The 18,705-nt window shown below is 28.1% G+C and overlaps 1 protein-coding gene across 3 annotated transcripts in view; it reads right to left on the bottom strand.

Annotated features, from left to right (window-relative positions):
* The window catches only part of LOC129983791 (adenylate cyclase type 2-like), a 355,856-nt gene that overhangs the window by 43,067 nt on the left and 294,084 nt on the right, over window positions 1-18,705 (bottom strand). For all 3 annotated transcript variants that reach the window (XM_056093421.1, XM_056093420.1, XM_056093419.1), the window contains 2 exons: window positions 17,024-17,156; window positions 5,297-5,458 (listed from right to left, as the gene is read on the bottom strand). In XM_056093421.1, coding sequence (XP_055949396.1) covers window positions 5,297-5,458; window positions 17,024-17,156 — 295 coding nt within the window. The remainder of the gene's footprint in view (window positions 1-5,296; window positions 5,459-17,023; window positions 17,157-18,705) is intronic.

The raw sequence follows: 18,705 nt of genomic DNA, 5'->3' as shown, positions 1-18,705 counted from the left end.
AAATAGCAGAGTATAAATAAGACCAGCCATTTAGATTAAAATCAAATTCTTTTAATGAAAAACTAAAAGGTCTGCATCTTGCAGAGTATACAGCTACGGTATATACACACAGGCGGTGTCCGTTCTTTTTACTTAAAAAGAACAAACATCCAATGGCAGTTCATCCGGAAATACAACGTACTTCCGGTTACAAAATGATTATCCAATAATGTTGCTCCTCTGGGACCGACCTCTGCTTGATTTGAATATGCAACAATAATAATGGACTGCTATATAAGCGAATTACCAGTCGTTTATGTAGAATGTAACAATTCTCTTCTAAATATGAATGATTATTTTAAGAAATGAAAATACATTGCCATTATTTTATTATCAATTCCTAAAACAATTACTAAGAAATAAAGAATGATCACCATTAGTATGTCACAAACTAATGGTGATCATACTGTTCAAAAACGAAAAGCAGTGAAGAACTTTGGCACGTGTTAATATATTTAAGGGCTAAATGTTGGCACGTTGAGATGTCTGAATTTAACAAATATCTATTAGGCAAGCATATTTGTAAGCATTCAAAAAATAGCGTATGAAATTATTTATTGTGGTTCGAGCAATTATTTTTACTTACGAAAGTAAATAAGTTTTTCATAAGATTTACTATTTTCACCTTAAAATATCTTTGGAAATATTTACAGCGAATAAAATTTGATAGTAAGTTTGATAGTAATTTGATCCAAAGTAGATAGTAGAGAAAGGAGATGGTAAGCATTACGAAGAAAAAAAAATTAAGTTGTCATTTTTGTTATTCATTTTTATATTATGCTCTGAAAATAAAATTAAATTTCTATATAAAATTGAATTTTTTTAAATTTATGTTTTTGAAATTGACAAAAAGAATTTCATTTTCTTCCAGTCTACATATACTTTTTTATTTGATATTTATTATTTGATGTTTATTGTAATATATTTCTACGTATTAATGTATCCTGTTTCATCTAGTTTTCTTATCGCTTACAAAGAAACTATGCTTAATCCTTTCACAATAATTTTTGAAATGAGCTCCGTGTGGATTTCATCTCAAGCAAAAGAATTGAGAGTCAGCGGATAAACCCTCCGCAATTATTCCCTAGATTTATTATTGCTGTGCGATTTTGTAGCGAAATTTTCGAATCGTTTGCAAACGTCGCAATATTCTCGAAACGGATGCGATCTTGGATAGCTGGGTGAAAAAAGAACGAAACTTCGGTTGAGAAATCTTCTTCCTAACAATGATAGTGTTAATAGACAGGCATATTATTTGTAAATTGTGTGATGCGCTATACACATTGAAAAAAAAAGAGGTTCAAAACGCTCAACAGAGCAATTTATTATATCTAGAGCTACCAAATTTTAGAACTTTATGGAAAATAAATGCTAATTTAAAAACTTTTAAATGATATTTTTAATAAAATTTTTTTTACAAAGGCTTTCTTAATAACTAGCAGAATGAATCGAAATAATTTTTACACCAACTTAAAAAAATTGGTTTTTCGATAATATAAATTTTTTTTCGTTAAAATATTTTTCACAAATTTTAGTATATTTTAGAATATTTTTAAGTATATTTTAATCAATAATTTTCACTGTATTTGTACTCAAACACAAATATGTTTCATATACGGTATCAAATATGTTGTTTGTGCATAAGTATTAACCTTGATAAATTATTAAGGTCTAAGTTAATTAAGAAATAAAATAACGATCAACTAATCAATCCTAAAACACTGTCATATAAGACTAAATGTTCGAATCTTCTTAAATTTTTTGGATACTTGCAGTTGAAATTTAGTGAATTACCATTCGGTGAATTGTCACATGAAAACAAATTATAATTCGACGACCGTAATACTGTAGTACCTATTTGATACTGCTGCTAATAGAGGATTAACAATGAATTACCGAGTTCAAGGTTGAAATGCTCAGAAAGAACAACACCTTTTCTTAGGTCAGATCGTATACGACGGAAAAGTGTAAAAATAAAGGCTATATCGAGTTAATATGGCTGTCATCCATGTTAATTTGAAGGATTGAATGATGGGACGGAATGGCCTGAATGCCTTATCAAGATTACTTAAAAAAAAAAAAAAACCTACGACAGTATTTACGTCCTGCATTTTTTTCTTCTTTATTTCACTTGTATGTTTTGACGTATGCTTTTGCCAATGTGAAAATAAAAGCTGGAATTCAAAAATATTTTATAATAATCCCGTAGAAAATTTTATTACTAATGAAACGAGAGATTAATGTTGATACAAATGCTAGTTAATTGTTTTATGGAGATTGCATTAAAATTATGAATTAGAGAATTAAAAAATATAGAATTTCGGAAGACATTGATTTTGAATACAAATAACATTGTTGATATTTTTACAAATTTGGTTTTCGTAATGAAAAAATATAGACTTCAATATCAAAACGGTAGTTCGTGAAAAATAAATATTTTTGTTAGCTCTGTCCAAACAAATTTATGCCACAGTTTTTGAAGACTACATAAAATGAGCTTCTAATTGTGAAAAGTAGAATGCTCAAGTTTGAACACACTGAATCTTCTCAAGCAGAAAGATAACATTTATTTTACCTATAAACTTATGTAATATATTTCGTACGAATGCTTATTTCAGGTTTATTTGCCCTAACTTATGCTTAACTCATTAAATATTTATTCTATCGATTACTTCTGGGGGAATCGAAACCCCCGCGAGAGCGAAAATACGCATATATGTATAATGGAGGCATGAGGCGGTTACAATAAATAAAGGCTTTTATTCCGGATAAAATCGGTGGTAAAAGTGAAGCAAAAACACTCATATGAAAAATTCGGCGAAAAAAGAAAAAGTAATGGATTTACATTCCTCAAGAAAGATCTAGAAAATAGATCTGGAAAATAAGAAGTTCTAAGATTCTGAACAGACAAATTCTTCATCACTTCATTATCTTTAAAGGACATAACATATTTTTAAAATGGGAAATCAAATTTGGTAAAAGAAAAGACACTTTATAAATGTTGGCTTGAAATTTCTACAGAATATCACCATTGAACTACTAAATATTTAATCCGGCGTTAATAAAGAATAAATTATTATTTTCATGATTATAGATTTAAAATATATAAAATATCTTTAATATAAAAATACTTTTTTAATAAAATATAATACACAGAATTCCAGATCTATTTCATTTTTAATTAAAATGAAAGTATCGCCTGCACTAAGTTATTTTTTAATCTTGTTGATTTGGGAGAAATTCTTTAAAAAAATTGGGAACCTATAAAAAATTTCGCTTAGTAACTGTTGAAGTTAGCTATATTAACGTCCCATTTTAAAACAACAGTAGGGATATTTTGAGACGGACCTCAAACAATGGTTTTGAACTGTGGTTTAAAAATCATTGAAAGCAATTTGTTTAATACATTATTTTTAACCAACTTTTTCGACCAAGTGGTTATTACATCCACTTTTTAATGTTGCTTTTATAACATTAAAAATTGTTAAAAATTATATAATACAATAAAAAATAAAGTACAGAAATGAAATCAATATCATTTAAAAGGCAATCTTTTAATTTTTAAGACGATAAAAAATCTTTTTTGTGAGATAATACTTTTGGAACATATGGTAATCACTTTCCATATGCAAGTCATGGCAATTATTCATCTAAAAGTGGTTTAGCCTATTTGTGCGCTGGATTAAACATTGTCACCTGTTTCTTAATTTCATTTACATTTTCTTTTCTCCAAGTTAATAGAGTTTTTGGTGAACCCACTTCAAAGTAAATCTAATAATATTTTTCAGCTTCATTAATTAACGAAGTGTTGAATTAAGTGCAACTTTAAAAACATTCAATGAAGTAGTTTCTTATTCAAACTGAAACCAAAAATGGAACAGGAAAAACATATTATTCAGAGAGCGCAAATGCTGCTACATCTAAAACACAGATGAATTGAGACAAAAGTAATAAAAATCAAGTTAATAGGAAATTCAAATTAAACCAAATAAAAAAAAGAATTCGGCCTGAAGACTTTTTCAAGGGTCATCCTAAGGCAGGGATTAAAAAAAAAAAAAAAAAAAAAAAAGGGATTTTTTTCTGTGAAGGAATGCAGACTAAAAAGTCAAATAATGATTCCTCGTGACCCGAAAATCTCCTGAAATTAGGCCCAAGAGATATACAATTTTAACAGAAAGGAAAATACAAAACAATAAATTAGAAGAATACATCCACTAATAAGCAAAAATACAATAACAAAAATAACAATAAAACAAAAATACCATATAATAAAACTTAAACCAGCAACAAAACAAAAAGGAAAGGACATACCAGCCGCAGGCAAAGAAATTTTAAGCTATCGATTGTGATTTCCGCTTTTTTTTAACACCCCCAAGCTAACGCATTTAAGGTAAAAAACAATTGTAGTGTCCCAGCGCCATTTATTGAGTGATCTAATATGCAAGGAAAGTTCTATTTTAATTTTAAGTAAAGGATTAATCCCAAATCATATTTTGTTTAATCAAAAAGTTGATATTACAGTAGTTTCTTGGAAATTCATTATTAATTAAATTTTTAATGAGGTTATTTGATGTTTCAATATTATATATATATATATATATTAAGCATTTGCGTGGATAAGGAGAGAAGAGAGAAGAAAATTTTCTAAAGAGAAGATTTTAAAAACTTCGCCATACTCCAACCTGGGAGGCATAAATTATGTACCAGCAACAAGCGACGATCGTCAGTCCAGAACACAAGGGATGAGCAAAAGAGCGAAAAGCGCGAAATATTTTTCCCCAGTGATTTTATACTATAAGATTCTGATAGGGATTCTTTGACACGTGTAGATTTAGGAAAGGGAAACATAAGCCCATAATTAAGATAAAAATTAGGAAATTAACTGCGATTGTATATATATATATATATATATATATATATATATATATATATATATATATATATAAATTTAAATTCGATTTCCACAAAACATAGAAAGCAGAAGATATATATAGAAATAAATTTAAAAAATCTATAATATTCTCACTCAATACGATTAATGGCATGTGGTATAAATAATTCTTTTAAATACATTTACGACTTTTTCATTAATAAGAACTTAACCGTTTAATATATTTGACGAAACCATCATAAAAAGCATTTTTATTTATAGTGACCTATGAAGCATTCCTTTATAGAATAATTGGAATTTCTACCGTGTACAAACTAATTACACATTTCACTTATGTAGCTTTTACAGTTCTACATAAACACTGACCGTGAGCCTGATGTTCTTGGCGAGAGTGGATTCGGAGATGTTGGCGAAGGGCTTGTCTGCGCCCCAGCACTCCATGTACTTGCTCATCTTGGCGGAGACACGAGTGCGGAAGCTGCGCCGTAGATCCACTTCGCCCAACAGAGGAGCCAGCGACTCGGGTTTCTGGGAGGGAAAAAAGACATATGCCAGCAAACTATATAAAAGGTTCAATTTATGCTTATATCAAAATGATTAAAAACAGGTTTAAAATACTTTTTTTGTTCATGCACACACAAAAAAAGAATAATATTTGCATTTATTTTCTATTTTTGGATTTCAGTGTTATTTTTTTAATTAAAAATATTATACTCTTGGAATAAATTTTTACCTTAATTTTAGTCATTAAAAAGGAAATCAAATAAATTCATAAGTTGACGATTTAATTCTGAAAACAGAAATAAAGTTCGCTTAGCTAGCACTTTTCGTAAAGATTGATTCCAATAACAAGTAAAAGAAAACCAGGGGAGCTACAGAAATTATAAAATAAATAAATAAATAGAAAAAAAATTCGCTGACTCTTCCCTTACAAAACTTGCATTATTTTCCTGACTTACAACTACTAATTATATTAGTTTCGTAGCTTTCTTTTTTCTCAGTATCACTGTATGTGAACAATTTACTTATTGAAAACAATTTTAGGCGTTATTAAATATGAAAAAAAATAATATACTTTCATTAAATAAATTTAAAATAAAAATAATAAGAAAACTATTAATAAAATAGTTTAATAACTTTTAATAAAAAGTATTAAAACAGTTTATTTCATTTCTTACATGGAAAAATATATACTTTGCCTCTAAAATGACATAAGAATTATATGAAAAATTAAAACTGCTCCAATATAAGTTAAATAATTTTAAAAATAAAGATTATTTCTCGTTATTCAAAATTTATAAAGAGCTCCCTAATTAATTAATGGTCTTTGCATAAGCATCAGGATTACGTATTACAGCATAATGATACATAACTAATCATATACATTTTAATTAAGATTTAAGCATAAAAAATCTCTATAAAAATATTACTTAAAATTTTTTTCTTTAATAAACCATAAGAAATTACTTTCTCTAAACAAAAACTTATGCTTTTAAAAAGGATTATAAATTTTTTAAAATTCCATTTATTATTATACATAATGCTAGATGTAAAATATTAAATTAAATATAATAACACAAATAAAAAATAACAAATAATTGCCTATTACAAATAAATTGCAAAAAATTACAAATAATAATCAATTATTAATTTCAAAATTGAAATGCTTATCACTAGAGGAATAAAAAAAAATAATTGTTTTAAACAGCCGGTTCTGCTTTAAGTGCATTAGAAATTTTAACAAAATGTTTGGACAATTTTTTTCTCAATTCTTAAATTTTTCTTTAAGCTGTTGTTAGAATTTAATTTTTTTTCCTTTTAATTATTTGAACGAATACTCTGCTTCTCTTTTTTCTTTTCATATTTTCACGTAATTCCTTTTCTTCCTTTCTCTTTATACTCTTCATATTTGGCTCATGAATTTCTCATACTTAAAATCACATGGTATGGCATCATTGCAAGGTTTTGAGCTGAAGACAGGCATAACTTATTCAGTCTCTCTGTTCTTTGAAAAGTGAAAACCGATCTTACAGAAAGTTTTAATAGAGTTGCTGTTAGAAACATTCATCAGTTTTAGTTTCAAAAAGTCGCCATATTCTTAAAAGAAAGTTATTCCGGGTTATTGTTGATATGATTGTTTTGGCGACATTAGGTTTCGAGTATAGAGAAATGATAGTGGGAAATCGCCGATCCCATGCATGCTCAAAGTTGTTGTCCATAATTTCCCCTGATTTTTCTAAAATCAACTGGCTTTCCCTATTACTCCTGATTTCCTGGTGTACTTTCCTGGTGTTCTCGCCACCCTGAAAATGTAAAAAATTGACTTCCTTACTTCACTGACGCTATATAGTATATTTCAATCCTAGCCATTACAGCCCTTTCTTCCCATGTAATGGTACACATAACAATAAGTAACTCTACCATCTTTTAATGCTGAACATATCAACAGGACCTTCCTTTTCTCTTCTCACCCACCCATCAATCACTAATCATAACCAAAGCCACCAGCAAATCAAAACATTTTTTCAAACATCAAGCATCAAAACAAACATCAAAACATTTTTTGAAGAAGGCGAAATCTCAATTTGAATTCATATTCATATCAGTACCAGCTGCATATCTTGGTATAGGTGCGAAAAACCTAACGCATAGAGTACCCAGTTTCATTCTGTCTGGAAAAGAATCAGTTACAGACTATATCAGGTAAAATACAGAATCCGTATCAACCTGGTGCAGCAAAACCGGGCATTAATCCAATCCAATCGGTTACCAACTATATCAGGTAAAATAAATAAATAAATAAATATCAAGCACTATCGAGTATGAGTTTCAACCACCGGTACTTAGTACAGCAAAAACAGTTATCAACCGAATCTTATTAATTAGCAAATATCAAGACCTAAAGACCAATGATTTTACAATCACTCTGTATAATTGATACAGTGAAATATACTTCATAGGATAGAATACATTATATGGTACAATCTTTCTGAAGATTTTAAACATCTGAAAATGCATTGCTTTTGCAGTTTACTCCAGGAATTTAAGGATGCTATTAAAATATTGTATTAATGATAGTTTTAGAATATAAGAATTAATTGTAAAAGATCTGCTATGGATTGTATGTTGGATTATAATTAAGCATTATATATGCGAAATATTATAAAAATGCGAAATAAAAATGCAAATGATTTTGTAATATATAATATTGATTAATTAATAAAACATTTTTTCCTGAAATTTGTTTATAAAATTTCATCAGCTATTTAGTATTCGATTAAAAATCTTCCGAGAGCTACATTTTAAACTTACTAATTAAAAAAAAACAAAGTTAAGAAATGAGAAGAAATCAGAATAAAGTTATGCATGAAGTGAAAACAAAATCACACATTATTATCTTTTATTTAATGAATATTATTAAAGATATATAATTTCTTGCGCTACTTAAAATTCATGTAATACTTTTAACCAGTTAACTGTTTTTGACGAGCATACTCGTGATTGAAAAAGTACAACATTTTGCGTCATGACGAGTTTATTCAATGGCAATTAACATGACACTCTGAAAAAAATGCCGGAACTGGAATTCTTGCTTAGAAGAATTCCTCTGCAAATGCCCAGTGCACCGCGCGTAGGTGGGAAAGATCCTTTGAACAACATCAACTGTCCATCTTCATGCAATATAAATTCCTTCTTCATCATTGAATTCTCACTAATAAAAATCATCATAATCATCCTTTGTTAATCAAGAATAAAAAGATTAAGCTAATCCAAGTGGAATGATGCATTAAAACCCATCACACCCACATTTATATAATTATATATTAATACTAATATAATTATATATTTATGACAATTTAGATGCGCATTTTCCGAAGAGGTCGAAACAGTTAACTGGTTATTGCTCAAAATATCGGAAGGAATGCTACATTTAAGGAAAACAGGAATGCTTAATTAGAACCGGCGAAGATATATAAATTCTTAAAATGGTAATGAACTTTAATTAAATGCATGCTTCGTTTCGTTATCTTCAACGTTATTACGATTTTTCTAGGAACAGTAGCTGAAAAGAATCCATTTTTAATTAACTTTTCATGTAGCTAGCTAATGATATTTTTGATGCAACATCATCAGTATTTTGATCATTACTTACAGACGACAAAACAACAGCTGCTCTTCAAGGTACATAAAAGAAAAGAATGAGTAATGTTAAACTTCTATTAAAATGTTTGATTGATGAAGATTATTATAACGTGGTTAGGGTAAACCGATTACAGTTTCTTTAGTGTTTCTCCTGCAACTACCGCAGTTGAAGAATGGGGCTTTAATTAACTTTTAATCAATTTGGAAAAATTATAATTTTATGATAGTTAACATTATTTCTTTTCAGAAAGTATAATTTCTTGTGAAAAAGGAAAGAAGTTCTTAATTGGACGGCTTATAAATATTTAGTATTCAAAAAAGAAATGCGTATTTGCATTCTCCAACATTTTTATGCACATAAGTATACCGAAAATATTAAAACGGTATTTAATTTTTAAAGTTTATCGAATGAAAAGAAAATTTATTCTGATTTTTATGAATACTGATTCGAAATATTTCTCATTAATAATTCTTTTTAATTAGATGAGGTACCCGTCTAGACGAGCTGTTATTCTCTATACAGCACCTCCAATTTGATAATCATATATTAACAAAAATTGTCATGCAGAATGGTAGAGAGTTTAAGAAGTAAAAAAAATCCTTATTTGCCATGTACAGGAGGTTAATTTAATTTATCCGAAATTGGGGCAGGTTGCTTTGTTTTAATGTACTTGTAAAGAAATGGTAGAATAGTTTTTGTCATTTTTTATCTTCGAAATAAAGCAATTAAATTTTTAAGACAAGCACATTAAAAATTATAAAAAAGAGAATAATACAGTCGAGTCATCAACCCAGTAAAAAGGAGGTCAATTTGATTTTTAATTGAAAAAATGCATCATCTCTTTCTTTAAACACTGCTTTATCTTTTTCCTTCTTATGTTTCTTCATATATGATACAACATGTACATGAGCATAGTTTTTGTTCTTAGTTTTGAATCACCATTTGATATTTTTAGTATCTCTTTATTGTTTTTCTCTTTGGTTTGCTCCTATTTCAATTTATGAGAATAGTGAGTTTTAATAACCGTTTCTCTGGACAATTCTAATGCAAACAATTATTTGTGATCCAATTTAAGCAACTTCTATAATTACATAAAAAATACACTTAATCTTAATTTTAAATAAATTTTTAGTAAATTGGAACCACATCATCTACTCTGACTATATTACATCATACTTTACTACTTATTTTTCTAAAGTATTATATACTTATTTTTCTAAACCTTTTGTTAAACTATTTAATTGATGAAATTAAATATAAATACTTGTTCATTAACTGCAACCATATAGAATTTTCTCAAAGTTCAACAAATCACATTCATGCTGATATACAGCAAAGACAAAAGTTGTCTACTTTTCTGCTTCAACATTTAATGAATAGGGTGTCCAATCTTTTTAAGATCCCAAATGAAGCATCTGCACCTAAATACTCGTTCGATCTTTACATTTAATTATTATACTATATATTAATCTCTAAAATATATTTGAAATTGTAGCCCTTTAGGCCAAAAAATAATGTGTTAATCTGATGGATGTGCACGATTTTTTGTTTAGTTAATATTTTTTAAAAATATATGCACTATAATTTTTACAAAATAGAACACTTTCTAATACGACAAGATGAATTTGAATTGTGAATGTTTTGATATAAATTCATGTAAATATTAAATTTATTTTATTTGTAAAAACTAAAAAAAGATTATAAAACGCATGATTTGTATAGCGACTTAACTAATTTGGAAAACCCATAATTTAAAGCCGAATCAGGTGTTCAACGAATTTTTCAAATTCATTCTAAAAGCTTCATACTATTTTTAGATGAAATAACATTCTTGTTTTACAGTTTGGTATTTTATACATTCTGTCGTACAATTAAAATTTAAAATATGTAAAAGGAAACATTTAATAGCTGAAAAATATGGAAAAGACAAACATATTTCAAAAATAAATCTCTTTTATATATACAGAGTAACCACAATTAAAATATGCCCGTTTAGAGCTCAAAGAAGCACTAAGCCAAAAACAACGCCATTTGTATACATGCTATTTAGAAATAGAAGAATAGAATTATAAAGGAAAAAGTTGTCGATTTTACCATTCATAGCATGATTAGGAGAATTGGCATAGAAGTGAAAAAAGTACGTTTTATAGTGGTGTGTTGTGGTTTTCTAATGAACTACCCGGTTTTAAATACACTCGTTTTAATTTCCACAAACACAGCTACACTACAAAATTTACGAACACACATAGACAATTAGGTTAAAAAAAACAGTATGGTGGAGGGATTCCCCGTTTGCATTCGGCGTTAGCACAAGGGTTGCGCATAGGGAAAAAGTTGATCTCAGGGTGCAGGTCTGCCGTCCAACTGCTTCTCTTCTGTAAAACGCCACAAAGGGGCGGTCTCTGCACAAGGGGAAAAAGAGGTGCTACAGTTTTAATATAATTGACTTAATGGGTATTTTAACACAGAAACAAATTCCGAATATTTACATTTCATTTTTATCATATAATGAATTTTTTTTCGCATTTTAAATTCATTTGCTGATACAATTCAGAATTTAGTTTGTTCTTTCTGTTTGATAAATTTAGTTTACAAAATATGTTCGTTTCATTTTCTTTGAATATATTAAATCATGGTTGTAGCGAAAATGGCTTGTTGATTTGCAGAAGGCTTGGTGCTTCTTTAACTTGGCTAAATTAACTACACTGGCAACTGAGACACGTCGATTTTAATTCTTAAAATTCACAAGGATTAAAATCGGGCGAACAAAACTTCGCATAATTTATATTCACGTAAGTTTTGCTGTAGAAAATAAATAAATGTTTAAAAAAAAACGTAATTGTAAAAATTTAGCGTGTGCGTAAGTTAACATATCCATTTCACTTTAGTTATTCACAATAGGTTCTGTCGTTTCAGTCTTTATTTCTATTTTAATCCCCACATTTAGCTTACAACAACACTTTTGCTGCGAAAATGAGAATTATTTTCTTCTTTATGAATCGATTTCTTGCGGAAATGACGTTGGGTTTGGATCAGTTCGATCTACATGATTATTATTATACTGCAGAAGAATCGAACAAATGATATAATGAAAGGAAAAATAATTTCAATATAAAAACAATCTTTGTTATTGTTTATGTTAAAAAATTGAAATTAATAGAATTATACAGTGTATGTTAAAAATTGAAAAGTTTTAAAAAATGCTAGAATTTTCACTTTCATTGATAGAATGTTCAAGGAAACATTGCTGGGTAGAACAAATAAAATTTTAAAACTTTGCATCAAAAGTATATTTTTCGTATTTTCGAACACTTCATTTTAAGACAAAGAGCATTAACTTTTTTTCATATACAAAGACGTGTTTGATCTACGCGTCGAATGACTGACTTTTCAGTTTTATATCTGCAATTAAGTGAAAATAGTATACAATTTAAACTACGAAAATTGAAAAGTTGAATAATTGAAACTACAAAAATTGAATATACACTTTACATTATAATAGGAATTAAAATAACTATAAATGTCTCTCAAAGAATATATTATCTAATTAGGAAATTAAGTAATTCGCAGGTCAAATGTTTAAAGAAATTTAGAGGAAAAATTTCAGGATATATATAAATTGTGAGGAATTTTTTATATCTAAAAATATAAGTACGATCTCAAACAACTAAGACGAAACCTCATTTACCTAATCACCATTTTAACGTTACATCGAACGTGTGCCGACGTCGCAATTTGATGCCCTTCAGAATAATGTAATAACGCAATAAAAATATGAAAAAGATTTATTCTCCACCACCGTCACGAAAGCAAGCGCCGATGTGGTTTGACAAAGTGTTGTGGCTTATATCGATTATTGATTGAAAATTCGATATTTAGACCACTGACAGAGCAGAAAAACAAGCCTGGTAATATCGGTAGCTTTTGTGGCAACAGAAGGTAAATGGAGAAGGTTATTATACAGCGAGGCACCAGAATTGTTCGTGTTGAATGTAATGTATCGGCCACTCGATTGCTATTATGTTTTAGAGAAGCCGTTGAATTGATAGTGCGATTAAGGTGATGATGATATAGTAACCAACTCTTTCCTTTTTGCTCCTACCGAACGATGTGATGACATGAAATTAAATGAAGCTTTACGAGCTCTACACGGTGCGCACGTAAATGGAGTATTAGCACGGATAAAGTATCAATATTTTGATGTTTCTTCCCTACTCCTTTTATTTATTCGTTTTAATGACGTGATCAAGAAATTCGGTGATTTATTGGGCGCTAATTTTCGTACTTATATTTCATGAAGCGTTTCGATTGTGAAAGAAAAAGTAGTTAGCTTTTCGTGTTTAGAAAATAACTTAACGGAAAAGTATGTTTGATAAAAGAATTTAATCTGTTTTCTAATGGAAAATGGGTCCATTCCAATGGGACAAATTCATTCTTACGATGAAATCTTATAATTGGCAATCCATATTCAAAAAGATTCTTTTAGACTAAAATGTAAAAATGAAAGAATAATCAATAGAGAGAAAAATTCTATTTTATTGGAATTTTTTAAGTTATCCATGAATAAATAGTAAATCAGATTAAAGAATATGATTTAAAAACTAATCAGTTTAAATAGTTTACAATTACATCAATTAGCTACAATAAAACATGTTTGTTAATATTTAAAAACATTTGAAGATTAATAAGTTTAAATTGGCATAAATCTTCCAATAAAGCTGGAATAATAATTTTATGAATATTTGCAAACCAATAAAGGCATAAAATATTATCTTAAAGGAATAAAAAAACTAACTTCTATTCAGAAAATATTTTTTAAAATAACCTTAAAAAATAAAGAACAATATATTGAATAGTTCCATTCGTTTGTCTCACAAGTCCTTGCTTCCAACTGAAGTTAATGAATAAGTTATTAAGACGCATCTTAAAAACCTTCTTAAGGAGAACGAGACGTTTAAATCAGCATGTGGTAAAGTAGAAAAAAATGAAATAATCTAAGTTTTTCTTTGGCAAACAGTTTTGTCTATTCTTAAAGGATGAAATCTCTTTTATAATTAAAGGGACCTATAAAATATTTAAATATGCATCACGGGGAACCTTTTGCATTCTCTATTATGTTTGTTAAGGTTTGAATATCAACGGAAGGTGCGGATGTGCGCAAAAAAGGTTTATTCTGATTTGCAATTTAAAAAATGCGTTTAGCTCTGGTTTTTTGCTCGGTTTCCCAACGTGCAAAGAAATTTTTTTAATCATTTCTGTACCATTTGTATTCTTTAAAATTTTCTATTAAACTGATTCATTTCGGGGCTTATCTTAAAAGAAACCCTTATTTATTAATCCTTGTTCATATTGCTTCATTAAATGCTTTAATTTTTTCGATGAATTAAATATTTTTTAGTATTTCTTTCTTTGTATATCCGTTAATATGAATTGTTGCGTATCAACAAATTTATCATACGTGCTATTTACTAGAATTATAAAGAGTTTTATTTAATTCTTTGCATCCTGAAAAGTAAATGGTTGTATAGTTTTTCACTTAATACGAGAACTCATTCATTGTTCCGAAAAATATATATTATTGCTTTAAAATGAATTATTAAAAAAATGAATCCATAATGGTTCTTTCATACATATCTGTTCCTGAACAGTACTACGTTTCAATGTTATTTTAGAATTTTGTTATCTATTAATATTTGTCGATTAAATTTCGATGTTTTAAAGTCATAATGTTTTGAGACTGCCATACTATCAAAAAACTTCATATAAAAAACTTTCAAAATTCTCTAAAAACCGTTAGACGTAGTAGTGGTGGTAAACTTGGCAAGTAACACGAATGCTTGAGCAACAATTATTCACTTAGAAATAATTTTTCAGAATTTTAATCAGATTTATTTATTAAAAAAATAATTTAAATCTTAGCTGGATAACCAAAGTCATTTTTCGTCAATGACTTTGGTTATCTATTATCATACAAATCCCTATTTTTATGTCAGTTTGGATACGAAAATGTAGCTTTCCAGTGCTATTGGTTACACTTCTGTATAATTTTTTCTGTAGTATTAATAAATGATTCAAAATTAGTTGTAAACACAATTTTTTTAATGATATTTCTTCTAGTGCAACTAAGCAAAAACAGATGTTACATTGTTCAGTTTATTTTAACTAATATTTCAACTAACTCTTGATTTTTTTCAAGATCATAATGCTTTCAGTTGGCATTATTTCTATTATATTTGAGATGTAAAAGTTTATTCATCGAATGCGACAGCCAGATGAATCAAGAGTAAACCATTACGATGCCACGATGTTTCAGATTAGAAGCTCGAATTTTCTTTCTTTTTCTATGCCGACTCATTTATTAATAATTTACATTTTTCTGACATAGCTGCTACTTTTGGTTTCACTTATATATATATATATATATATATATATATATATATATATATATTTCAAAAAAAATAAATCTTTTCGGATATTTTAGATAGTAGTTTGTCTTTGAAAATATAGATTCCTTTTCTTACTTTATTTCAGATATTCAGATATAGGAATATCATTTAAAAAAATTCGAAAATTTTTGTTTATATCTTCTGTACGTGTAATAGCAATCTATTATATGGAATTTTTCACTTACTATGTTGATATTAAATTCATAATGCAATCTAATAAATTTCTATTTTTTTTTATTTTTTTTTATTGCATAAAGGTTATTTTTCTTTCCATGTGCCACATCAGCAAATAATTTGCCCTTCTAAACACAAAAATGTAAATTCTGCATTGATTGCTAAATAGGGGGTTCAGTTTGCTCTGGAGTTTTCTGCGGGCTTGGATGATGTATTTTCCTATAAACCTTCAAACACCTTCGATGGCTGAAGCAGCACAAACCTAGGCATTAATTATCTGATATTTGTATAATTATTATTTGATATTAATTAGATTATGATCATTATAAATGATTTATTTATCTGATATTGTATTAGCTTTGGTTTGAATATATGCAACGGGCTAATGAAGAAGAACAAACTCAAACGACATGTAATATAATATGTTAAATAAGTCTTTCTAATCTTTATATGTGATCTAGAGAGCTTTCAATAACGAAACCGCGACTAAATTAATTGGCATTAAAAAAAGTCAAAATATCAATACTTTTGGTCTTTTGATTCGTAATTTATTATAACAATATTTTAAATAACCCCAACATACCATAACATGGAGAATAAAACAGGACGCATTTATCATTCCAAATCAGCAGTTCTTGCATATTTGATGAACGTGCGAGAAAGGATAAAAGATTTTACTGCAGTCGAAGTAATGCTAACACGCATGTAAAAATAATTATGTACAGTATAATTATTATTGTGTTTTAAGTGGTAATTATTGTATAAAAAATCTCCTAATCATCTGCAATTCCCTTTTTAATTAAAATGGGAATATTATTTTTATCAATCGATTAATCTCCGAGCTTGCCAAAAAGTACAGTTACATCAAAAATTTTTTAATAATCGGAAATTGATTTTTTACGAGTCATTTCTAATTTGTAAAGAATTATATAAAATATTATTAAATATGGGAATTAATAACTCAAAATCAAGTAAATAAAAAGATATAAAATATCCTCATTCAATATTAATGATCATAAAATAAAAGAGAGTTTTTTATAATTGAAAACAATTTTAAATTAATAAAAAAATTCTCCTTTTAAATAAATGTCAAGGAACTTTCACTAAAATATTTATTATACTTCATAACATTTGTGAGCAAATTTTGGTGAAAATCTGTTTATTAGAATGAGTTTCAACTCGCGTATAAACTGCATTTTATTTTTATAGATTATCGTTAAGAGTTTCTCAGTTCAGACTTCGTTGGAAAAGAAAAGTACGAGCAAAAAAATCTTTCTCTCTTCTGATTTAAATATGATAGTTTTAATTCAGGAGTTGGCAGTGCCTTACCTTGGTGGGAACAATGAGAAAGGTCTCGACTTGGTGATCAGCGAGGTACTGATCTCTCTGGTGTCCGTTACCTGGTTCAGCTTCGAACTGACCATCCAGCTGTTGAAGAGTGGCCTTCGTGATGTGCACTTTGCTGGAAGAAATGAAAATTTTGAATAAGGATCCTGGAAAAACTATTCCAAATTTTACTATTGAGGAAAAAAGAAATCTTTGCATTATCATAATGACTTAAATTCCGAATAAATTTTTTTTTTAAAAATCCAGTTTTGAAAGCACACATTTTTAGTACACTACAAATTATATCTTTCTGTTTAAAATATTGTCACTTTTAGTCTAGTGATTTAAAAAATGAAATTTTATCAAGATAGGGCTACAAGTAGGGATTGCAATACCGGACCAAAATTTCAATACCGGTATTCGGTATTTTTTAAATCTTAATACCGGGATACCGGTATTAATACCGGTATTAGAAATTTTAGAAAAAGAAAGGAAACATAGGTGTTTCTTTGTTTTATTTGCCAGTTTTGTTAGAGAGTGTAAATATCACAAAAATAATTTGTAACTTATAAATTATAACAGTATATAATCACAAAAAAGTAAAGAAGCATCTTATTTATTTAAATCACAAAAAAAGTGTAAATATCACTATTCAGTCTGTGGTACTATTACAAATTTTTGAAATGTGATCTTAAAAAACATAATGCATCAATTGTACTGTCATTAAGCCTGAAAAGTAATTTTGTGTAAAAATTACCAGCTGTCGAAAACGCTCTTTCGGCATCTACGGTAGTTGGTGGTACTGTTAGCAATGCGCGATATACTTTTTCCAAGTATTTACCTCTAAATCCCTCATCTTCAAATAAATCGATTTCACGTCGGATGGTTTTGGATATAACTGATTTCTGTATTGTATTTTTGGTTCGTTGAAATTTTATTTATCGCTAATTCTAATTTTTGTTCAAGAGACAATTCCTTTTCACTATCGACAATAGTGACATCATAATCTTCGATAATTGAACCGAATTCTTTCGAATGTGGATAGTTTTGTGGGTAAACAATTTCAAGAAAATTTACTCTAAATCAGATTTGAATTAGTTCTTTGCTTTTCTTCTTTTTCATTTTCATATTTAAAATCATTATAATTATGTGTAAATACCATAAGACATTTTCTATTTCGGTATGCCTTTCTTCTATGAGATTTTTCAATGTAATATATAATTCTTCAGATAGTGATGTGTGCTGTTCTTTCAGTGACTGCAAAAAGAAATTTATTGTTGCATTAGCTGTAAATAAATTAAAATCTCTCCGATATATTGCCTCAATAATCAGTTTTATTGGAAGTGGAGATGATATAGTTCTGGATATGAAGCCGAATTCACTATCTGAAAAATTAATTTACAGGTTTAAGTCGATGATTGCTTTTTGGATTGGATTTCCCAGTTTCAAAAATCGTTCCATCATTAGGAGTAAACTGTTCCAACGTGTTTTAGAATCTAATATTAACATATATTCTGTTTTATTTTCAGTTAGTATATATTTTAGTAATATATCCTTTTTATAGGGGAACGTTTAAATACCTTAACAATTTTTCGAACTTTATAAATTATAGGAAGCAATTCGTGATAGGTTAATATTTCATCCTCATTAGCAATATTTTCTTCCACAATTACATTGTCATTATC

Source organism: Argiope bruennichi, chromosome 9 (genome assembly GCF_947563725.1).
Source record: "Argiope bruennichi chromosome 9, qqArgBrue1.1, whole genome shotgun sequence".
Classification (NCBI taxonomy): Eukaryota; Metazoa; Arthropoda; class Arachnida; order Araneae; family Araneidae; genus Argiope; species Argiope bruennichi.
This window is presented reverse-complemented; position numbering and strand designations above follow the sequence as displayed.